The sequence below is a fragment of the Rosa rugosa genome, chromosome 3 (assembly GCF_958449725.1).
Source record: "Rosa rugosa chromosome 3, drRosRugo1.1, whole genome shotgun sequence".
NCBI lineage: Eukaryota > Viridiplantae > Streptophyta > Magnoliopsida > Rosales > Rosaceae > Rosa > Rosa rugosa.
This window is the reverse complement of record NC_084822.1, coordinates 51,733,154-51,756,746: the sequence shown is the minus strand read 5'-3', so window position 1 is coordinate 51,756,746 and position 23,593 is coordinate 51,733,154. Positions and strand designations below refer to the sequence as shown.

At 39.2% G+C, this 23,593-nt stretch overlaps 3 protein-coding genes and 2 non-coding genes across 6 annotated transcripts; 1 reads left to right on the top strand and 4 right to left on the bottom strand.

The window, feature by feature from the left end:
• Positions 1 to 5,620: 5,620 nt before the first annotated feature.
• Positions 5,621 to 5,705, bottom strand: LOC133741555 (small nucleolar RNA R16). Its single transcript, XR_009862001.1, has one exon. It is a non-coding gene; the product is annotated as a small nucleolar RNA R16 (small nucleolar RNA).
• A 75-nt stretch (positions 5,706 to 5,780) lies between these two features.
• Positions 5,781 to 5,869, bottom strand: LOC133741554 (small nucleolar RNA R16). The gene has a single exon (XR_009862000.1). It is a non-coding gene; the product is annotated as a small nucleolar RNA R16 (small nucleolar RNA).
• Positions 5,870 to 6,582: 713 nt separating this feature from the next.
• Positions 6,583 to 8,252, bottom strand: LOC133740807 (uncharacterized). The gene is made up of 3 exons (XM_062168748.1): positions 7,797 to 8,252; positions 7,363 to 7,710; positions 6,583 to 7,219 (listed from the first exon to the last, which is right to left on the bottom strand). The coding sequence occupies exons 1-3, from the start codon at positions 8,085 to 8,087 to the stop codon at positions 6,728 to 6,730; spliced, it is 1,131 nt and encodes a 376-aa protein (XP_062024732.1). The 5' UTR covers positions 8,088 to 8,252; the 3' UTR covers positions 6,583 to 6,727.
• Positions 8,253 to 12,351: 4,099 nt separating this feature from the next.
• LOC133740208 (transcription repressor OFP7-like) lies at positions 12,352 to 13,727 on the top strand. The gene has a single exon (XM_062168144.1). It carries the CDS (start codon positions 12,500 to 12,502, stop codon positions 13,655 to 13,657), a length of 1,158 nt encoding a protein of 385 aa, XP_062024128.1. The 5' UTR covers positions 12,352 to 12,499; the 3' UTR covers positions 13,658 to 13,727.
• Positions 13,728 to 13,806: 79 nt separating this feature from the next.
• LOC133740207 (structural maintenance of chromosomes protein 4-like) lies at positions 13,807 to 22,524 on the bottom strand. Of its 2 annotated transcripts, XM_062168143.1 has the most exons (28): positions 22,214 to 22,523; positions 21,883 to 21,972; positions 21,689 to 21,790; positions 21,316 to 21,492; positions 21,109 to 21,239; positions 20,608 to 20,686; positions 20,379 to 20,536; positions 20,237 to 20,312; positions 19,959 to 20,087; positions 19,738 to 19,882; positions 19,163 to 19,293; positions 18,779 to 18,931; positions 18,493 to 18,682; positions 18,220 to 18,353; positions 17,631 to 17,789; positions 17,126 to 17,434; positions 16,869 to 17,045; positions 16,483 to 16,566; positions 16,194 to 16,403; positions 16,011 to 16,100; positions 15,416 to 15,537; positions 15,184 to 15,339; positions 14,990 to 15,097; positions 14,845 to 14,905; positions 14,547 to 14,681; positions 14,371 to 14,458; positions 14,203 to 14,275; positions 13,807 to 14,118 (listed from the first exon to the last, which is right to left on the bottom strand). In XM_062168143.1, exons 1-28 carry the CDS (start codon positions 22,358 to 22,360, stop codon positions 13,995 to 13,997), a joined length of 3,738 nt encoding a protein of 1,245 aa, XP_062024127.1. In that variant the 5' UTR covers positions 22,361 to 22,523; the 3' UTR covers positions 13,807 to 13,994. The 2 variants fall into 2 exon arrangements, with proteins under 2 accessions (XP_062024127.1, XP_062024126.1); XM_062168142.1 differs by having other exon boundaries at positions 14,845 to 15,097; positions 22,214 to 22,524.
• Between the last annotated feature and the right edge of the window lie 1,069 nt (positions 22,525 to 23,593).

The window sequence follows — 23,593 nt, the reverse complement described above, 5'->3', positions numbered from 1 at the left end:
TTTCATGGTGTCGCAACATGATTAAACCTTCGTAGACACTCTCCCTCATTATGGCTAATAGTGCTTGGTTAGCCTCTAGTTTCCTACTTTCCTTATCGGACGGGACATCTTCCATAACTTCACAACATTCAGACAACCATGCTGAGATTCTGAGAAACTGAGGTATTTTGCTTCTTCTTTTAGCTGCTGTTTTCGTTTATTGTTCTGGCCTGGTGCATCTCACTGTTTCCCATGAGTTTAGGGATGCCATAGGTTGTCATCAATTTTAGTTGCTTAACCTCACTAGGTTTCTTTTGTTCTAGTTGCCCGGTTTTTGATTAGTTGCTTAACCCCTCTTGGTTTCTGTGTGTTCTAGCAGTCCAATTTTCACTAGTATCATTGAAAGACATCCAAAACAATGGAGCAGGTCATCATAAAACCTTACCTCCCTTGTATTGAAAATTAGGCCAACAAGAGTCCTGTAATATATTAGGTATTCAATGCTTGGGTTTTGTCAAAAACCTACATTCTCAATGCTCTCTGCCTTCAATTAGTGTACATGGAAGTGTTGGAAGAAGTTGCTTGAGTTTAGGACTGTTGGAATAAAGACCTATTCTTCAGGGTTTGTTAGAGTTGTTTTAGCTATTTGAATTATTCGTGTTATCCGAACCACTAAGCGGAGTATGTGCTATGTGGGCTGCAATTTCTCATTCTTGTTAGATGTAAGGCTTTATAAAGCCAAGAGCTGTTTCAATAAAAGTTGAGATCATTCACACCAATTGTTTGTGTTCTTGAATTTTTCTTGATACCTTACAATTGGTATCAAAGCCCCCACTGGGCTTGTAGAAAAGAAAGCAGCAGTCTTCGAGTGATCAAACACTGAGAGAATGAGTGAAGACAATACTCTGACGAATATCCCTCACTTCGATGGTCATTATGACCACTAGAGTGAACTGATGGAGAATTTGCTTAGGGCAAAAGGTCTTTGGAGCTTGGTGGAAAATGGCTTTGAAGAGCCAAGAGCAGGGACGATGCTGACTGAGGTGCAGCAGACACAGCTTGAAGATACCAGAACCAAGGATCACAAGTCAAGCATTATCTCTTCCAGGCACTTGATCGAACTGTCTTCCAACAAATCTTGGACCGTCGCACAGCCAAGATTTTTTGGGACTCAATGAAGCGAAAGTTTGGAGGAAATATCAGGGTGAAGAGATCTCTTCTTAACTCACTAAGAAGAGAGTTTGAGGTTCTAGCGATGAAGAAGGATGAAACCATCACTGAGTATTTTGCAAGAGTGATGACGGTCTCCAACAAGATGAGGAGCAATGGAGAAGATATGCCTGACTCAAAGATTGTTGAGAAGATCCTACGAACCCTAACTGAGAGGTTCACATATGTTGTAGTGTCCATCAAAGAATAAAAGGATATTGACAACGTGTCCATCGATGAATTGCAGAGTTCGTTGGTGGTGCATGAACAGAAGTTTCGAAGGGTGAGCAATGAGGATAAGGATCAAGTTCTGAAGGTAGAGAATCAGACTGGAACGAGAGGCAGAGGAAGAACACCTCCCAGAGGCAGGGGACGAGGAAGAGGAAGAACAACTTTCAACAAAGCAACTGTTGAATGTTATAAGTGTCACAACTTAGGACATTTTCAATATGAATGTCCAAAGTGGAACAAGGAGGCCAATTATGCAGAGTTAGAAGAGGAAGATGAGCTGCTGTTGATGGCATATGTGGAGCTACATGAAGCAAAGAGAAGTGATGCGTGGTTTATAGACTCTGGATGCTCAAACCACATGTGTGGGAATCAAGGTATGTTTACAAGTTTGGATACAACATTTTCACATACGGTCAAGCTTGGAAACAATACTAGAATGAAGGTTATTGGAAAGGGAGTTGTGAAGTTGGTTTTAAAAGGAATTAGCTATGTCATTGGTGATGTGTATTGTGTACCTGAGCTCAAGAACAACCTCTTGAGCGTGGGGCAACTTCAGGAAAAGGGATTGGCAGTGTTGTTTAAGGATGGTGTGTGCAGTGTTTATCATCCACAGAGAGGGAAAATGGCGGAGTCCATCATGAGTGCAAACATAATGTTTGTTTTGCTAGCTGAACCACCTGTCACGGCAGAGGAAGAAAGGTGTCTCCAAATTAGCACTACGGACCAGTCAAAGCTCTGGCACCATCGTTATGGCCATCTCAGCTACAAAGGTCTGCTTACCTTGCAATACAAGAAAATGGTGGTTGGATTGCCACAAATTGTAGCTTCAAGTGTCACTTGCGAGGCATGTATGAAGGGCAAGCAACATCAGACTCCAATTCCCAAAAAGAGTCAATGGAGAGCAACTGAGAGACTGAAACTAGTTCATGCAGATCTTTGCGGCCCTATCACACCAGCTTCAAGCAGCCAGAAGAGGTACTTATTGTGTTTCATAGATGATTTTTCTAGAAAGGCATGGATTTACTTTCTATTAGAGAAGTCGGAAACATTCTACCACTTTAAGCGTTTCAAGATACTTGTGGAAAAAAAAATTAGAATGCCTATTAAATGTTTGAGGACAGATAGAGGAGGAGAGTTTAACTCTGCAGAGTTCAATGATTTTTGTAAGCAACATGGGGTGAAGAGACAATTGACCACAACGTACACTCCACAACAAAATGGAGTGGCCGAGCGCAAGAATCGTACTGTGATGAACTTGGTGAGAGCTATGTTGTCAGAGAAGAAAGTACCTAAGCCTTTCTGGCCAGATGCAATTCGGTGGACAATTCATGTCTTGAATCGATCACCTACCTTAGCTGTGAAGGATATGACCCCAGAGGAGGCATGGAGTGGAGAGAAGCCATCAGTGGAGTATTTTCGAGTGTTTGGATGTGTGGGACATGTCCACATTCCAAATGCTAGGAGAACCAAGCTTGAAGATAAAAGTGTGAGCTGCGTACTACTTGGGGTTAGTGATGAATCCAAAGGGTACAGAATGTTTAATCCAGTTGCCAAAAAGATTGTTGTAAGTCGTGATGTGGTCTTTGAAGAAGATCGTGTGTGGGATTGGGATGCTAGCTATGAAGAAGAGCAGTTGATGGAACTAGAATGGGGAGACAACATTGAAAGGAATGCAGATGAAGAAGAAGAAGAAGCAGTGGAAGTCGTGGATGGAGCCGAGAATGATTCACCAGCTGCTGAAGAGGATTTGATAGCAAGGGAGGGCAGAAATCGACGTCCTCCTGTGTGGACGGTAGACTACACTTCCGGTGAAGGTTTGTCAGAAGAAGATGAGGCAAACATGGCACTTATGATGTCATCAGATCCTACAAGCTTTGAGGAAGCTGTCAAGAGCTCGAAATAGAGGCTGGCTATGGATGAAGAAATCAAGTCCATCGAAAGAAATCAGACCTGGCACTTAGTGGAACTACCTACTAGAGCTAAGAAAATAGGAGTGAAATGGATTTACAAAACCAAGCTAAATGAGCTTGGTGAAGTTGACAAATACAAAGCAAGACTGGTGGTGAAGGGCTACTCTCAGCAGCATGGAATTGATTATACAGAAGTGTATGCACCTCTGGCTAGAATGGATACAGTAAGGATGATCATAGCTTTTGCGGCTCAAAGAGGTTGGAAACTCTATCAATTAGATGTCAAGTCTGCGTTCTTACATGGGGAGTTGAAGGAAGATATTTGTTGAACAGCCGAAGGGTTATGAGAAGAAAGGAAGTGAGCAGATGGTGTACAAGCTGCAAAAGGCTCTTTACGGACTAAAACACGCACCTAGGGCTTGGTTTAGTCGAATAGAGTCCTATTTCATCAAGGAGGGTTTCGAAAGTAGTCCCAGTGAGCAGACACTCTTTGTCAAAAGGAAGGGAGGTAAAATTCTCATTGTGAGCATTTATGTTGATGATCTTTTGTTCACTAGTGATGATGAAGAGATGTTGTGTGGGTTCAAGTGTTCTATGAAAAAGGAGTTTGACATGACAGACTTACGTAAGATGAGATTCTTTCTTGGAATTGAGGTGCTACAAAGGTCTGATGGTGTATTTATATGCCAAGGAAGTATGCTGAGGTCTTGAGTCGATTTGGGATGGAGGATTACAATTCTGTTTGTAATCCTATTGTTCTAGGGCAAAAGATTGGTATGTAACTCAGTTTAAGCAGATGGTGGGGAGTCTGATGTACCTCGCAGCCACTTGACCTGACCTCATGTTCATTGTAAGTCTCATTAGCCGTTTCATGGCAAGTCCTACACAACTACATTTTGCAGCAGCAAAAAGGGTCTTAAGGTATTTAAAAGGGACTGAACTATGGCGTATTTTACAAAAAGGGAGGAGCTAGTGATTTGGTGGCCTTTACTGATAGTGATTATGCTGGGGATATAGAGGATAGCAAGAGCACTTCAGGCTATGTGTTCATGATGTGTGGAGGAGCTTGGTCATCAAGAAAGCAACCCATAGTCACTTTGTCAACCACGGGGGCTGAATTTGTCGCAGCTGCTGCATGAGCCTGCCAGGCTATTTGGTTGAGAAGGGTACTGAAAGGGATCAGTCATTTGCAGGCAGAAGGTACTGTGTTAATGTGTGATAACGCTTCAACTATAAAGCTGTCCAAAAATCCAGTTTTACATGGCCGTTCCAAGCATATAAGGGGAAGATTTCATTTTCTTAAGGATCTTACTAAAGATGGTTGTTGAGTTATTATTTTGTGGCACTCGAGACCAGCTTGCACACCTGATGATTAAGCCTCTCAAGTTTGAAGCTTTTCAGAGACTTCGTGAGGAACCGGGCGTGTGTGTTGTTCCAGATTTGAACTAATTGCTTGTCAAAGGAAACGAGTTCAAGGGAGGGATTGTTGGAAGAAGTTGCTTGAGTTTAGGACTGTTGGAATAAAGACCTAATCTTCAGGGTTTGTTAGAGTTGTTTTAGCTATTTGAATTATTCATGTTATCCGAACCACTAAGCGGAGTATGTGCGCTATGTGGGCTGCAATTTCTCATTCTTTATAAAGCCAAGAGCTGTTTCAATAAAAGTTGAGATCATTCACACCAATTGTTTGTGTTCTTGAATTATTCTTGATACCTTAGAGGAAGTGCCTCAAATTGTACAGAAGCAGGTAAATTGCTGCTAAGAAAAACATGCAAAAAGTTGGATCACATCTACTGATAAAAACGCATTTAAAAACTCCGCAAAATCTCATCATAAAATGTTAAAAACTTCATTCCATACAGAAAAAAAAAAACAACTAAGACGGAATAGAATGTGATCAAAACAAGTGCTAAAACAATGATGACTAGGCCGCTCAGAAAGGTGCATATGATATCATGGTTTATTTCATATGTCCAGACATAATAGAGCAACATCATCACAGCAGCACAGACGAAACTACTTCAAACCAATAGATTCAATCAATATCATCATGAAAAACACCAATGAAATCCAAAATTAGCTAAACTATCCGAGTTTAAAAACCTAAACAATGATCAAATATGCAACACTCAGAGACATTCCACAAGTGGAAGTTGCAGACACGTCTACATAGCATCAGATTCTGACCGCCCGTCTGCTTTTTCTCATCATCGGGTCCATGAATCTCAACAAACTAAGCAAAATTCACATTGAACAAAAAGACACAACAATCAATCAAAATATAAAGCAGGGCAAGCTTCAGATAATAAGCGGAGATATTGTCTACATTTAATTCGGTGTGTAGTATAAGTGATAGATTTTGCATCATATGCTTGCCCCCTTCATCACAGTAACTGAAATTTTTGTAAAGATTGAAATCGAAAACTAAATTCTGAAGAAAACGGGATAATAAATGGCATCAGATAATAAGCGGAGTTTGATGTCAACACAATTACTCAGTATATCAATAAGCGGAAAAGATTTAATCATCACTTGCCATTTGAACCCAGAATCAATAAAACACAGAGAAAGTTAATAAGGAAAGGAAATTGAAGAGAAGAAATATAGGTAGGTCCATTTGACCCAAAGCCAAACAACATAATCTGCAGTGAGCTGGTAAGCCAACCTAAATCAATCTCGGCATCAGTTATATCTCCTCCAGCATTGAAACTTTGCTTACGAAGAAGAGGGTAAAACAGATGCCCAATAACATATCAAAATCACAAACAATAAGACCTGATTCAAAACCGGAGGCTAAAATTTCAGATCTAGTAAACAAAACGATTCGAGAGAGAGAGAGAGAGAGAGCTGGGAAGAAAGAATGATGAGATACGGCAAACATAGCACTCGAGCTTAAATAGGGGATTTGCGAGAATTAGGGTTTTACCGATCAGATCGGTGAGTCCAGATCTTTTCTACTTGGGCTTTTTAAATTTAGGCCCATCATTACATTAGGCCTACTTCAAATGAACTGTTTGTATATTAAGTCCCTCTCATTTTTTTTTTTTTTTTTTTCAAGGTCCATCCCACCTTCTCAAATTTCAATCCCATGCCATTTTGGAGAAATAGAACCGGTTTTTGTTCTCAATCCAACCGGGTGTTAAAGAATCAATGCTCTCTTCTTTCATGTAAAATCCAAGTGTTTATAGGTTATACTTTTTAACTGTTGATTAAATGTAACGATTAATGTTTGAAGAGCATTCAAGTTCTAAAACATCGTAAAAAATTTCCACTTAACCGGTGGAAAAACCGAATTTATGTTACCTAGCTATATGTACATGCATTTGTTTGATTAGCGTTATCAATTGAAGAACAAAAGAGTAGCTAGCTCTCGGCTTGGTCACTTGAAACAGTCCATGTTATTGTTCTCCATCATCCCTCTTGAGGTCGGAAGGAGGCAGAAAACACTCCATGGACAACCCACAAATATTGAAGTCAACCTCATCAATCTCCCACGTCTCCTCAATCCTTCGCTTTTGATTATAAGCATGTCCATACCTAAATAACAATGCAGATGTCTTACCACCATGTGCTACGTTAATGCCATCGACGTATCTATAATCCCCTACCAACGTCTCCATCGTTGTTTCCCAAAAAACGTGGTCGTCTCCTCTAGCGGCCTTCATTTTCACCAATTTTGTGTCCTCAAACTGGACAAGAAGCCCTGTTCTTTGGCTGAAGTACCCCCATATCGTGTGGTGGACTATTTCAGTTTGGGATGTGCTTTGTGATTGAAGAATATCTGCTGGCGTTTCAAGCTTCAGTATGAAACATTCTTCTTTGTTGATGGTTTTCTCTCCGGTGCATACTGCGTCCAAAAACAAGTTGGCTGTGCTCCTCGGATCCAATCCCTAATTAGCAAGCAAAGTTAATATTACATGTTTCCCCTGATGATTATAAATTTACATAATCTGGCATACTATGTTATTGATCACATTGATAGTTTTGATAACGTAACACGTTACATGTATGCTAGTGCCTAGTAAGTATTCACCTGAAAGAAGCGACGGAGGGGTCTTGGGGGGCCTTTATTGGCATGAGAAGGTTGAGAGCCGGACTGATTCCATGCAACAGCGCCATCGCTTCCGGCGCTTACCTTGTAGCCGGAAACAACCAGCTCTAAGTACCACAAGTCAGGATTCTTTTGCCAAAGAACAAATCCACCAACTTCACTGTTGACTTTCGTCGTTGTTTGAACACTGTTATCATCGGCTTTGTGCATTTCAGATCCCACCATCTTCACCTGCCCTACTGCACACATACTATTCACGGCATTCAATGCCGCTAGTCCCCCGATAGCTGCTACATATTGTTGTACAATGTATTTCGCAGTAGAAGCCTCCTGCATGCATGCAAATTTTCGGTTCAACATACACAATATAAAGAACTAGATTGTCAAAATGCGTTGCTATAACACAAATTACGTACGATGGAACAATCTTTGATCGGGCGAGTGAGGGCACAGTCGCAGTGAACCTGAAGAGGGATTAGAGGAGAACCCACAAGCTTAAGCAATGCCATAAACTCACTATTTGATCCTGACGGGAGATGAGAAGTGGAGTATTTCCCATGGGATTGATTTTTCATGAATGTTCGCAAATTATGCCAACGCAATATAGCACTGCTGCCCATAAGGGTGAACATTTCTTCTGGTATCGGCACCTCAAGAACGGTTTCAAGGCCATCTTCATTGTCAAGGTTAGGGCACAACTTCCTCATATATAAGAAAGATGAAGGAATGATAGTGAGATTGAAAGAGGAAATGGGAGAGGTTTCCAATCCCCTTTCTCACCACCCTAAAGAGGCTTTAGGGTGTTTGAAAAAAAATTGAATGGAGGAAGTAGGAAGTGGTTTTAATTTCTTGTTGAAAAGACTAATTAATTAATCTGGGTATTAGGCGGTTAGGCCATCGGAAACTCGATCAGAAACGAGAGAGGGAGAGGGTACTTTTGTTGGCTAAGGTGCTCCTTGAACGTAGGTGTCGCCTGGCTGCATATATATATATAGTAACTTTATCTTAGCCCCTAAATCGATCACGGTTCACACCTGATTGAAAGGTTATATATATCTGCTGGCTCCAACATATGTTAATTCCTTAACACTGTGAATGTGTATATAGTTATATGCACAGTTTTGTTGTGAGGGTAGTTTTGCAGTTGGATTGTTGGTAGTTTGTTAGCTGGTCTTGTATGGTTTGGTCATGATCAGCTTGTTCTTCATGTCGTGCATGGCAACCGTAAATTGGTCATGCATGTAGTTCCCTAACAAACCCGAAATTTCTATACCTAATATATAGTTATATACTCAATAGGCCACTCGCGATTCAAGTCTGCCCACAAAGAATGTATACAGTTATTAAACCTCATAAACCAATTAAGCTGCAAATATATATATATATATATATATATATATATATATGATGTCACGAGTGACTCCATCATCTCTAATTCTCTATTATTATTTTTTTGAAATAAATCTCTAATTCTCTATAAGTCTCCACCGTTGCGGGCTCAACAGTCATCTCTGAGAGCCGAGGGCACAACGAAAGCGAACTCTGATTTTTTTATGCTTTATTGTTGCTTCCGGCTAGGTTTCATAGATCAAGTCATACGGTCAAGAAATCCAAACTTTTCTATTTTGTTTTGCACTATACACGTGTCTTACAATTGTACTCTATCTGGCTGTCGGGTCGTGAAAAGAATTTGTCGCCTACTGCTCCTTAACTTAGAACTTTAGGTTGAAAATGAACGGAATATATAAACTAATAAGTCTGTTTTATTATATCATATCACCTTTCATTAACTTATTTGCTGGATTCTACATCAATACGAGTTAGAATGATGATCATGTAATTTTAATTAACAAGACTGGTGGATCTAGTGGTCGTGGTGAAGCTAATCACCATTTTCTTTTCGTGTTTAGCTATTTAAAAGTTAACAGTAATATATGTGTGCATGATAGAAGAATGAGATAGGATGATGTTTGTTAAAATGATTATAAGAAGTTCATACAAAAATAAACCAACAAATTAAAGCACTAAACAAATAAGAGGCGTGCAAAGGGCTGATGAGACCACGTAGGGGACTAAGTTCTCTTGGATCATAATATATAACTTTATAATTATGGGTTTTTGTCAATTTACCCCAATTTTAGGCATTTTTTTCCCACTTGCCCAATTAATCTCCTTAACTTTCGGTCGCCGGAATGTGAACTAATCTCCCTAAATTTAGACAAATAAACCTTGATTAAAGAAAAAAAAAACGAGGAGATTACATCAATTCAAAACGTCTATTTCCCTCCAATAAAACTTTCAGTCATCGGAATGGGGAATCTTCCTAAATTTAGACAAATAAAACTTTGATTAAAGAAAAAAAATAAGGAGATTACATCAATTTAAAACGTCTATTGCCCTCCAATAGACCCTTAACAAACCTTTATTGCCCTAATAGAACTTTTTTTTTTTCATTTTTCTATCTTTCTAGGCCTCCTGCCCCAATTTTACCAAAAAAAAGAAAGAAATTGATTTGAGCACCCAGAGAAAAGCTCTGGGCACCAAATCGGAGCAAACCATCTAGAGAAAAGCTCTCGGCCTCTGTTGCTAATATGCTTCCCCTTCTCTTCTTCTTATTCGCCGGTTGTAGACCTGCACTGTGAGAGACCTAGCTCAACGGTTGCCCGGCTGTCAGCGTCGGAGTCAAAGTCCGTGTTGCCCGTCAAAGTCAGAAACCGGAATCAGAATTTGGGTTGCATGTTGGAGTCGAAGTAGAAGTCTGTGCTGCACGTCGGAGTCAAAACCGTGCTGCACGTCGGTGTCGAAACTGTGCTGCACTATCTGAGTCGAAACAGTGCTTCACTGTCTGAGTCGAAACCGTGCTGCACGACGACGACGGCGCGATTTCGGTGGTCTCGGATTGAGCCTCGACGGTGCTGACGAAAGAGAGAGGAGAGAGAGAGAGAGAGAGAGAGAGAGAGAGAGAGAGTGGCAGGCTGTAGTTTATTAATTATCTTAAGGGCAAAATTGACATTTTACTTTAAATTGGGTGAGTATGAATAAAATTTTGTTGGTGGGGTAAGTGGGAATACATTTGCTCAATTTTTTGCTTTGGGTCAAGGACCCTATAATTATTAGGGTTGGGCATTTGAACTCGAAATCCCGAACCCGAACCCGTCCCATCCATCCCGGGCAATATGGGACGGGATCATTAATTTTTTTTGGTGATCGGGATTAGATTGGGATTGTAATTTCAATCCCGAGCTCATCTCATCCCATCCCGAAATAATTATATTTATAATTTAAATTAAATTTTTAATATACGAGTCAATTTTTGATAGGTTGTTTGTGATAATTTTTAATATTTATATTTGCCAATTACTCAATCTTCTTGACTTATTTGAACTTATTTCAAGTTTTGTAAAGCCATAAGGTTTGGATTGATAGTTTTTGTATGGATAATGCTCGTATATGTTGGTATTTGATTATTTTGAACTTTGAATGATCATTATAATCGATTTGATGTTTTTTTTTTTTTTTTTTGATCAAATGAAATATCATTCATTAAAACTGCAATTACAACGTTGCCGCAATTACAGCACCCAAACACGGGTTTACAATTGAGTAAAGCAGCACCGGACTAGCACTGCACAACATACTCTGAAGACACTAAACTGAACTGTCAATGAATCCAACGACGAAGACTGAATTGGATGGCTAATCGAGTTACAGAGGCCAAAAGAATTAGCATTGACTGGGATGGGGTCAAGCCACAATAGATAACTATAGGGCGGGCCATCCCAGAATCTCCCGGAAACCTCAGCACAGGCTGATAATAAAATGCGAGGCCAAAAGCCGGCAAAAGACTGGACCCTACTAACCCTAAACCAACCATCCAACTCAAACCATTCGTCAGAATCCATGACACCAACCCTAACGAGTAGGGACTTATTAACACATGCAGAAAACTGAAAAACACAAAGAAAACAAAACTAAAGACAAAAGGAGGCCCAAATAGCGAGGCCCTAACCCAACGGCCCGGCCCAACCACCACTCCCCACAAGACTCCAGCGCCGCAATCCACCAAGGCATCACCACAATCCACCAAGGCCGCCGCCAGTGCCTGCACGCTCCACCGTCCCTCCACCTTGCACTGCCCCGCCGCCGCAACGCAACCCAACGCCACAGCACCGACACACCACAAAGCCAACCACACCAGAACGTGGCCAGCGTCCGAGATCGAACCCCGAGAAGAATCGGAACCCCACTGTGCTCGTCACTTCCATGAAATCGAGAACCCAGCCACCAGCAAACATCCATCCTTACCCGAGACACCTGCAACAACCGGCAAATCGAGCCCCGCCGGCAAATCACACGACGCCGGAAGCCCATGGCAGCACCCACCCACGATCGAAGAAGAAAGGAACCAGATCTATTCACCCCGCCACGATGAAAGGAACCAGATCTAATCACCCCGCCACGATCCAAGCAGAAGCCGCCTACTTCCATCCCTGAGCCAGACCTCCGCCATAGAGCCACGCCGCTAGCCTCCGTTACCATCCCCTCCCGGACCGAAACGCAGCGGCAGGGGCGCCGCCGGCGTTCGGCTGGGAGAGAGAGCTCTCGATCTCACTTTTGTCTCCGCGCGTGAGGCGCGTTCTCTCTCCCTAAAGCTAGACGCTCCTCCCTCAAGAAGTCTCTCTTGTATCGATTTGATGCTAAGTTGAATTAATTTTGCTATTTAATTATTAAAAATGATTTCAAATTAATATAAAGTCTAAGGATTTTATTGTCTTTTCACACCTATTTTGGCTAACAAAACCTATTTTCTTAATAATAGTATAGATATCCTTTTCAAAAAAAAAAAAAAAATAATAGTATAGATATGGCCCTAGCTGATAAAGTCTTTGCAGTTTTGAGTGTTGCATGGAATTCGTCAACAACAACATACGCGTACCAGTGGTATACAGTAGTACACCCAGACACCCACTTCAACCATGCTGAGGCTGCTATGGAATTTCATTCGACCATCCAATAATTTGATTATTACAAACAAACCATATACTACACCCATCTTCGAACCTAACAATCGCTACGGAATTCCACGTAGCTTTCAGCACTTGCATTATTATGTTCATATATGATATATATTCATACAGGTCTCTGTTTATGGCCGGCCTCAGTCGTAATAAATATCGAACCCCAAATCATCCTTCGAGCATCCCCAACTCTGCAAGCTACCTTCAACCTCAAAACCCTCCGAGGCTTAGACTTGGCCATCTCAATTCCACTTAAGATGGATAAACGATTCAAGCTCAAGCTCAAATTCCCTCGAGTTATTCCTATGATCCACTTTTGCCGTCCTAAACACAACCCCAATAATCCGGCGGTAGTTCCAGCAATTTACCGTCTGTCCCCGATGAACCCGAAAGTCGAGGACATCGGCTACCCCAGCATCATCCTGCCGGGACCACCACCATCAACACCGGAGAACACTTCCGTCAAGCGCCACGTGTCTTCCGGCACCACGGCGGTCGGCTGCGGATGCAGCGGGTCTAGGTCATGGACACGAGACCTCTTGTACTCCAGCATCGAATCACCAGAGTATGAAGTTAATGCAACGCCGCATTTGATGACTGAAAAGTACTACAACGATAAGAAGAACAAGAGCAGCAATGAGAAGAGGAGGAAGAAACCGAAAGCGAAAGCCAGTCTTCCTTCATCGGAAAGCAGTAACCGCTGGTTTAGCAGCGAAGAGGAGAATGAAGAGAGCGAAACCCCAATCTATTCTTCGAGAAGCTTCTCGACAGACTTTTCAGCTGTGCTCGAGACTATAAGCGAGGTATCAGACAAACAAAGTAGCAAAACGAAGAAGAGCAATTATAAGGTTAGGAGACTGAACCGATGCGTGTCAAAGAACTGGAAAGAAGCAGAGAAATCATCAACTGGTGAGATAGGGAAGATCAAGTCGGTGTTCCAGCCGATGAGAGTGTGCAGGAGAAAAGGGATGGTAAAGGACAGCATGGCAGTGGTGAAGAAGTCGGAGGATCCGTTCGAGGACTTCAAGAGGTCGATGATGGAGATGATAATGGAGAAGCAGATTTTCGAGGCAAGAGAATTAGAGGAGCTGCTACACTGCTTCCTGACCTTGAACTCGCGCCATTATCAAGGAGTCATAGTTGAGGCCTTCTCGGAGATATGGAAGCTCGTGTTTTCAGACACACCCTCAACGTCAAGTGAGTTCTACTGTTTTGCGGATAAGTCCCAAACAGACCAACTGTCCAAGTTGAAGATCTGATACTGCCGTTGCTATCCCTTGTGTTTTACTAGAGTTTCAATAATAAAAGATTGAGTGTTACCTAATTTTACATATTTATGATTTCTATTTTGTGCCCTAACAATTAAAAGATAAAGCAATCAGATAATAAGACTCACTACGAGAAGCTATAGTTAAAAGCTCCAAAGCATTTTACTGAGAAAAATATAATATTTGAGTTTACAACCTAAATCAAAAGCCACCAACAGTAGCCAACATCAGAGAAGAGAAGAAAAACATGAGCACCTAATATATATACAGGGCCGTAAGAAAATGATTGTGGCCTGATACTGTCTTTGATCTCGACATGCAAATTGCTTCAAGCAGCTGCATTTTCACAAACCACGAACCTCCCTGGATCAATGGTAATGCTTTTTGTGCAATTATCAGTTTTGTATATCCCAACAAGTCGATCCGCCAGCTCGAACATATTGTTTCTAAGGCTGCATAAAACATAAAAGAACATATTAAATAAGTCCATAGCAGTGAACCCAGTAATTACCCTTCAGCAAGACCAATCAACTAACCTTATGATTATGAACTGTGCATCCTTGGTCCTGTCCTTTACATAATGACCCACAATAGAGACATTCTTGAAGTCTGCAAAACCACATGAACCATAACCATATAGATGAGATGAATGCTGGCCAAAAGAATGAACGTACATAAACTGCTCAAGCAATCATTAAAAGTACCTAGGGCGGCATCGATTTCATCCATTACATAAAGAGGTGTAGGCTTGTAATGATGCAGTGCAAAAACAAGAGCTAATGAGCTCAACGTCTGCAAGCAGTGAAAGTAGCAACGTTATAGAATTCATATGTATTGCAACTGGAGTCAAAGAACAATGAGTTGAAAATACCCAGAGTACCTTTTCACCACCAGACAAGTTTGCAATATTCTTCCAACTCTTCTTTGGTGGTCTCACACTGAAAACAACACCTTCAGAGAAGGGATCCAGAGAGTCCACTAGCTCAAGTTCTGCATCACCTCCCAGTGTAATCATCTATGTGCATATGACAAAAGTTAGGAAACAGATGTGAGAAAACCAAACAAAGTAGAGATAGAACTGTAACTACATATTCTTTTTGAGATTGTAGTGTCAAAATGAAAGGTAGAAACATTGAGTCCATAAAATACTGGAGACAGAGAGGTAACAGCCGACAAACCTGATACATTTCCTTTAACTTCAAAGATATAGCATTAAATCCTGCCATGAACTCATCCAACCTACACAAATCAAAATATTTCAGTTCAGTTAAAGTTACAGCTTTGAAAAGAGGCAATGCATATAAAAATAAAAAGGTGGCATGCCTCTTCTTTCTCCATTCATCATACTGCCTCTTTATGTCATCACGCTGTTGAGTGACCCTATTAAGATCCTCAACTCGTTCATTATATAATGAGACCTTTCTCCGATACCTATTAGATTGAAGCAGTTAGAAGAGCTCTGTGTATACAAAATCAAATCAGCAATATAATACAGCCAATATAAAGGGAAGACCTACTCTGCGACTGAATCAAGATTCGGATTCATCTCTTTCAATTGTGCTTCCAGAAGCGCTACCATTTCAAGGCCCTTTTTAAGGTCACAAGGGTTATTAAGAATTTCATCTGCTAGGGTTGCTTGAAGCTTTTCCGCGTCCACTAAATCTTTCTGAATTCTGTAAACAAGGTAACATAGAAAATGTTAAAATGTCAAATACACCATTCTAAACAAGGATTTCTCAATTCACGTACTGTTCCATATGCTTCATAAGATCAGTTTGCAAGTCATCAAGCTTTTTATTGTAATGCCTTCCCTTCAATTCCTGCTCCTTGTATACCTTCTTATTTTCTTGTAATTGAAAAACAGCATTACCCTGTGACACAGAGATATTTTTCAAGGTGTTAATGGGGAATAAAACAATGACCGGATAAAATAGACATAACATAGATAATTGCAGAAATCTGAAATGACATATTTGGGACTATGAAATACAAATAATGATCGAGATCAAATATGATGAGGAAATATAATGAGATCGACTACAAATCCAACTAGAAATTCTACAGTTTTTTTTTTTTTTTTTTTTTTAACTTTTTTTAAAGAGGATCAAAGGATTTCACTCCTACCCCCATGGTGACTCGAACCCATGACCTCAATCTTAGGTAGTGGGTGCTCTAACCACTGAGCTAACACCACTACACTAGAAATTCTACGGTTGTGCTTACTGCTTCGCACATCACATTTTTGTAGATTTTGTGGCTAGATGCCACTAGTGGATTTTCACAATGGTATTAATTTCAGTACAGTAGAAAGAACCATAAGGATATGCATTTTATGTCATAGTACCTCTGATGCCCGCAATTCATACAAAGTCTTTTTCATATTGTCATAGTCAGATTTCGCTTTATCTAACACATCTTTATGATTATCAATCAGCTGCAAAAGATAAAGAAAATCATATAGCAGTAAGACACATTTCTTTCCATATAACTGACCAGGTTGCATAAGAATAAAGTAAAAAATGTAAACCTTCTGTGTTCGCTCGTATTTCTCTTTAACTTCAAATGCCTTTTTTTCTATTTCTTTGAACTTGCCAGACAAATTTTCCTTCTCCTTACCAAGTCGATCTATCTCATTCTTTGATTCTTCAATCACATTGGTTAACTTCTTTATAGTTTTCTGGCCAGTCTCAATTTGGACTTTGCGACGGTTAACCTCAGTGTTATTTTTGTCAATATCCTGACAATTGAGAAGCACAAGTTAGGAAACACACTCCCTTACAGTGGTGCAGGTATTTCATAGTGGTGCATATACTTACAGACTGAATGTCCTTGACTTTTGACTTCTGTGCTTTTAACCTCTCACCTCCAGCATTTTCTATGTTGCTCTGAAGTTTCGTGGCCTAAAAACACAGGCAACCAGGAACCAGTCAGTCAATCAGACCTTAAAATAAGAAATGTGTATGTACTTTTGTATGTATGTGTGCATACATTTACAACACCATATTATAATTTCCAAGCATGCAAATGTATCAATCATTCACAGCAATTTCTAACAGTCATTCTCAGAAATTGAAAATTCAATGACATGGTAAGCCAAAAGATAAACCACATATCAATGTTTCAACATATGACTGTTTTGTTGTTCAATCTAAGTAAGCAAGCTACTACTTGCAAGTACAAAAGTCGTAAATGAGTTCCACACCTTCTCCTTCAGCTGCTGAGACCCTTGTATAAGTTTCTGAATCTCTTTTTCTTCTGCAGCAATATGCTTCTTGAGTTCATCCAATTTCTCAAGCTCATCCTTCTTCGGCTGTGATGCAGCCTCCAGGGAACCAATTTGCTTCTCAAGATAATCATGTTGCGAATTCAGGCTGTCAATCTATTCAAAAAGAAAATTTTTATCAAAACAAAATTCAACTCAGATATACACCTCCTTGGTCAATCCATAATAACAATCACCTCTTTCTGGCTTTTAGCTAAGTCCATCTCCAAGCGTGCAACTGCATTTTCAGAGGCTTGATATCTCCTTGCTGCATCAGCAATTTTCTGGCGCAAATTATTTAATGAAGAAGCCATGGCTTCAAGCTCCTTTTCAGCAATCGCAACAGCTTCTCCTGACACACTGGTGGCACGAACAGAAGTGCCCATCTTGCCACCACGTGGCTTACCTCCCCCGCCACTCATAGTGCCAGAATTTTCAAATAGTGCACCATCAAGTGTTACCACTCGCCGAAAATAGTGATTCCCTCCATATGCAATTCGTGTTGCCTAACATTTGAGAGTGCCATTTAATAGCTTGCCCGACCAGAATAAACTTTATTAAGATGCAAAGTAAGTCATAAATGATTGCTAATTCTGTTTGTGAAAACGGAGATAATCAGATCAAAAATAAGTTTGGAGTTATTTTCAAAACAAATTAAAACTCACCTACATATAAGAGATCATTGCAAAAATTGAAATATACCTGGTCAAGATCTTTAGCTACAACAGTGTTTCGCAATGCTGCATAAAAAGCAAGTTTCATTCTCTCATCCTGCACCCTAACTAAATCAAAAAGGCGAGGAACTCCTTCTGGAGTGCTTATCTTCTCCTTCAACTTTGGTAAGAGATCAGCTTGCTTTTCCTGAGATATTAAAGTCAGAGTCTCATTACTCCCAAAAAAAAACATCCTGCAATGCATTCCCTGCCATTAGTAAAAAAGTGGCTACCAGACATAACCTTCATTTGTTATTCATTAACTCACACCTCAGAGTAAAACCTAATGTTTTAAAAGTAGTATTGAAAATTTGAAATGATTGCAACCTGCCTCAGTCCAATATGTTGAAAATGTGTTCAATCTAAACTCTGCAGTCTATAGAGATTCACTTTGTTTCGTTCTAAGTGGTCTCTTTGGTAAGTTATGAAAAGCTAGTTTACAAAGTTTTAAATAAATATCCTCCAATTCAATGGAACTGCCCTACAAACCACCTCCCACAAGAAAGTTGTTTAGGTGCTTAGAACAACGAATAAATGTTATGATTAGTTCTACATGACACTGTGAGATGGAGGAATACCAATATCATGCAAGTCACAATTCCAAGGTTCTCTCTCCGGAGTAGCTCAACACATGATTGTGCTGCAATAGTTGTTTCCACCACAATATAATCAAGTCCGGCACAAGCTGTTGATATGGCAACATCATATTTTGCTGCGAACACAAGGTCATAACAACAACAACAAAAGAAGCTCAATTCCCAATCATAAAGAGGTATGTGAAGTACGTGCCTTTCAGAACACAAACACAAGTTTTTAGCAATTAACAGAAACCCTCAATGCACAGTACTCACCATCAATAGCACCTAAATCGCCCATCCGTCCATATATTCCCGGTATCCGGTTGGAATCCTTAGCATGTAGAATTGCTTTTAGAACTGTTCCCTGACTCTTCTCAGAATCCAGAACAGACTTCAGTTCTGCAACCTTCTGTCTTGCAGCCTGTTCACTAGGAATGAGAGCCTCTTGTTCTCTGATGTATTCCTGCAAGAGACAACATGTTATCACCACATCCCTTGTTATGCAACAGAATGACTAAAAAATAATCAAAAGAAACTAAAAAAGATTAATAATACAGACTTGTTCCTCTTTGCGAAATTCCATTGCTTCGCGCTTGCTCATTTCTAATTCTCTTTGAATCCTTGCAATGCCCGCAGTTTTTGTTTCTATCCTTCCCAATATATCATCCATCTGCTTACGAGCATCTTCAAAAGATGCACGACCAGCTTCATGCTGAAATTTTAACATTTTCCTTTAGCAATATAATTCAATACTCAAACTAATATTGATAAGTTAAGTGGCAAGACAAAGAAATTTTAGTTAATAGTCACATGACCAATATTTATATACAACTTATAAAGGAAGAGGTTAAGCATATTTAGAGAAGCAGTGTCACCATTAGTTCATGCTTTTACTCATCGAAAAAGAAAAAAGAAAAAGGAAGAGTGAATATAGCAATGTCACCTTCTCATTTAAAAGCTTTTGTTCAGTACATTTAACTTCGAGTTTCCCCTTGTGCTCAATCAGTTGCTTTTCCCATGGTTCTAATTCAGCACGAACTTTTGTAAGCTCAGAGCGATATTTTTCAGTTTCCACTGCTTGTGAAAAGAGGGAAAAGAAGGAAAGCATATAACGGATTAGAAAATTAGGTACACGGTTGCATCGGTGATATGAAGAACAGATACTAAAGATGAAAAAGGAACTGAAAGAGCACCACATCCAAGGATGAAAACATTGTTACAACAGACATTGAGAGAAATAAGTAAGCATCCGGGGTGGTAATATCAAAGAGATTTAATGATTAGTTCATTGCCCTTATCTCACTAAGATGCAAATAATCCCCAAAACCATTACATTTAGACCTAACCGAAGTAAATACCATGTATGACTTTTGCTGGCATACCAAATGTTTATCGTACTAACTTCATCACAGTAAAATTAAAAGTATGCAATAATATTACCAAGCCCTGATTTGGCAGAAGCTGTTAAAACAAAGAAAATTTCAAGATTTTGAACAATGAAAATTGAAAAGAAATCACCTTTTGAATTCTCTAGAATTTCCTCTAGGACTTTTTCTTCATCCAACAATCGTTTTTGCAGTTGCGGAATACTTTCCTCAAGTTTTGGGATCAGATTTGTCGAGTCCTCACACTCCTTCTCTGTGTCAGCAATCTTTAACGAGTCCTGTAGTTAAAACAAAAGGTAAGATTTATATCTATTCCTTTCAACTAAAGAATGTCGCCCTCTCTCTCTTCCTTACCTTTTGAAGTTTATCTTTGAGTTTCTTGATCTTCATCTTCTTATGCTTCAGATCTTCCCTATACTTAAGATCCTCCCTTTCAAACTCCTTAAATTCTTCATTACTGCTTCTGAGGGCATTATCAAGTTCCTAGTTCAATGAAACCAGAACACAGAATCTGGTCATATCTTGACAATGCAGAATTGTTTTGGTCACGTGACCAAATCAGAAATTCACATATCATAGTTATAGGCTTGGTTTGTGACAACGGAAAATGCATGTAGAATTGTAAACCAAACCTCTTGTTGTTTCATATGTTTACTGTAGACAGAATCAAGCTCCTTCAGTGCATTATTACTCTCCTGGATCTTCTCCCTAAACAATAACTGAGCACCTTAGTAAAAGTAAGTTTAAATCAACTTTACTAACAACACAACTTACCTTTCAGTCTTTAGATTTTCTTCTAAGCTAGTTATATTCTCCTTTAGATCAGCCATTTTTGCAGTGGTATCTTCATGAGCCAATTTTGTGGCTTTCTCTTGCCATTTCAGAAGTGACAACTCTTTCAGCATATAGGCTTCCGCTTCATTTTTCACATCCTGTTCAATGACATGTCAGAAAGTGAATGAAACATATCAGAAGCTAGCCTATCAATGCTGCACATACGTACCTCCAAGGCATCTCTTTCTTTCTCAGCCAGTTTAACCATTTGCACAACACCAGACCTCTTCTCATTAAGGGATTCTAGCCTATGAGATCAAACACCATGCACAGTTAGAAACATGAGAATTCTGCATGAGCAAAAGAATATCTGTCCTTCAAATATCTTGGCAAAAAGTAGGGGAAAGTGTTCTCATCAGCAACCAAAGTTTGTAAAGCCACCAAGTTATGTATCAGATAAGTAACACATGGGATTATATTCACTTTCATTTTAGTTTCTGGTGCTTATTGAATTGAAAATTTCTAAAAATATCCATCTGTTTCTGTAAAATAGGCATGCATGACAAGTTTCCATAGCTTTCACTTTCTAGCAAACTAACAAAAACTGTACGTGCTTTGCATCAAACAAGTAGACATAAAATGTGGGGCTAAATTAAAATATGTGCTTTCAAGAGCAAGGTTAAAATATGAAAACTTTTCAATGAACTAAAACACAGGCAAATGTACTCACTCTTTATATGCTTCATCAATTTTTTCAACATATTTGTTAGTCCCAATAATGTCCTCGAGGTATTCAAGAAAACCTTCATCATGGGATCCTTGAGCTTTTGGCTTCATAAGTGAAATCTGCTCAACTTCACCCTGATAGTAATCATAAGTAAACTCTTAATATAACAACCTTAAACAAACTAGAAGAGCAGAATGTCTAATATCAAACCTGAAGAATCAAAAAACGATTGTTGTCTAGGTCAACTCCTTTCCCTTTCAGTTTCTTGGTAACTTCAGTGAAATTACTTGCACGGTCATTGATGTAATACTTGGAGGTGTTATCCCGATATGCTATTCTCGTAATTACAAAATCACTTCCTGGAACAACTTCAAATTCTCCATCATCCTGTAATAATTGCAGATATAGTGTGAAAAAATCATCAAATTTTAACAACTTAAGCTCCCACCTGATAAAGAAGAAAATAGGAATGCAAGCCAAGACTGTAAATCACCATATTATCATTACTAAATATCAGAGTAAATTGATTGATTTTTTTCAATTATTATCAGACTTGTGGAGTAACATGAAAAGAGTAAAGTACCATATCAATGATCTCTTGGAAATGAACAGAAACTCCAGCACTATCCAGATTCTGGTGATTCGTGGAGTTATGTATAAGCTCCGAAACTTTGTTCAGTCGCATCTAGACAATTACATTGCACAATTAGGTTCCGAAAAACAAGTAAAACAAAATTCAAAGAAGAATGCAAAAAACCCGAAGGAGCATCAATATACCTGCTTAGCTCGTTTTCCAAATACAAAGAGCATTGCATCTATCACATTGCTTTTACCACTCCCATTTGGTCCAACAACTGCAGAAAAGCTCTGAATAAAAAATAAAAATAAAAACTACATCAGTAAATATATAAATTAACTGAAACAAATACAAATAGAACCAGCTTCCGCAGCTCACTCAATCCCTACATGTTTGAATTATTTGACATAAACAAAATAAATTTCAAACCTAACCTAAAATTCCTATTTCGCGGGCACAAACAAAATCCCTAGCTTCCAATTTTACAAAATTAAGTAAGTAACAAAGGAAATTTCGCCGGAAAACCCTAACCTTGTGGAAAGGACCGACCCGTTGCTCGCCGGCGTAAGACTTGAAGTTCCTCATGACCATTTCTCTGATGAACAGCCTTGGGCCCCTGGACGGTCCACGAGCCGAGTCGGAGCCATCGGCCATGGACTCGTCGTCCTGCGGCTCCATCCCCAATTTCACTGAGTCGACTCGGAGCCTTCGTTTATCTTTGAAACCTAACTGAGATCAGAGAAGAAGAAGAAGAAGAAGCGAGATGCTTCTGAGTGAAAGAGAAAGGAAAGTGAATCGCTAATTGCGAGTCTCTGATCTACATTTACACCGAAGCGCCATTTATAATTTTTATTTATGTTTTTAATCAATTTTTTATTTAGTTTTGGGTTATAAAGATAAGGAGCGTCGTTTCCCTTTTCTTTTTCGGCGGGAAACTGAAAATTTTGAGTTTTGACCTGAGAGGGTTCTCGAATGAGAAATGGGCCCAATATCAGGCTTCCTTAGAAAGAGCATCACGCCTCAATATACGGCCCAAAGATTGAAAAAACACCATTGGTTTTCAAAACTTTGACGCCTCGTTTGGACAGTAATTTCTTGTCTTTCAGTTTCTTATGGGATGAATTTTTCATGAACTTTCATTTTCAGTATTTAGTGACATAAAGAAAGTTATTAAGCAATTTGTAATTAAGGTAATCAAACAATTAAAATGAGTAATAAATGCAAGGAAAATATGGAGGAATTCATCGGATCCCTTGGTATCGAGAGAACCACTTTCTCCCATATCTTTCTTTTTATGCTGCATTTTCTATTTTAAATGCTTTTTGACTTTTGATTCCTAAACATTTACTAATTAACTATCGAACAATTCTTAGGTTCACCCCTAGGGTGAATGAGCATATTCACCCCCATTGTCGATTAACGCATAATAACTTTATAATTTTCTAATCCAACCATTCATTTTATATAATGTAATACAAAGATTAGCTTTGTAAAAAATCAATCAAATTGAAGACCTTTCAGTTATTCATTTCTATGAAATACATGGACAGTTTATCATAATAGTAGTAAGTGTTGTTAGAACCATCCATTTGTTTGATTCAATTAGATAATTAAACGATTTCTGATTCGATTGATTTCTTACAGAGATGATCTTTAAAAGCTAATTTAAGATATGGACCGTTAGATTATAAATTTATTAAATAAAAGTATACTAATCGACAATAGGGGTGAATATACTTATTCATCCTAGGGGTGAACCTAAGAATTGTGTTTAACTATCTATGCTAGTCATTTTTTAGTTAAATTTTAACTAAAATAGTTAAAAAATCATTTTAGCTAGCCACTTTATAATTACGTCTGCATCAATGCTCTCTATTTTAGCTAGTTTTGACTTTATGTTATTTTTTAAAT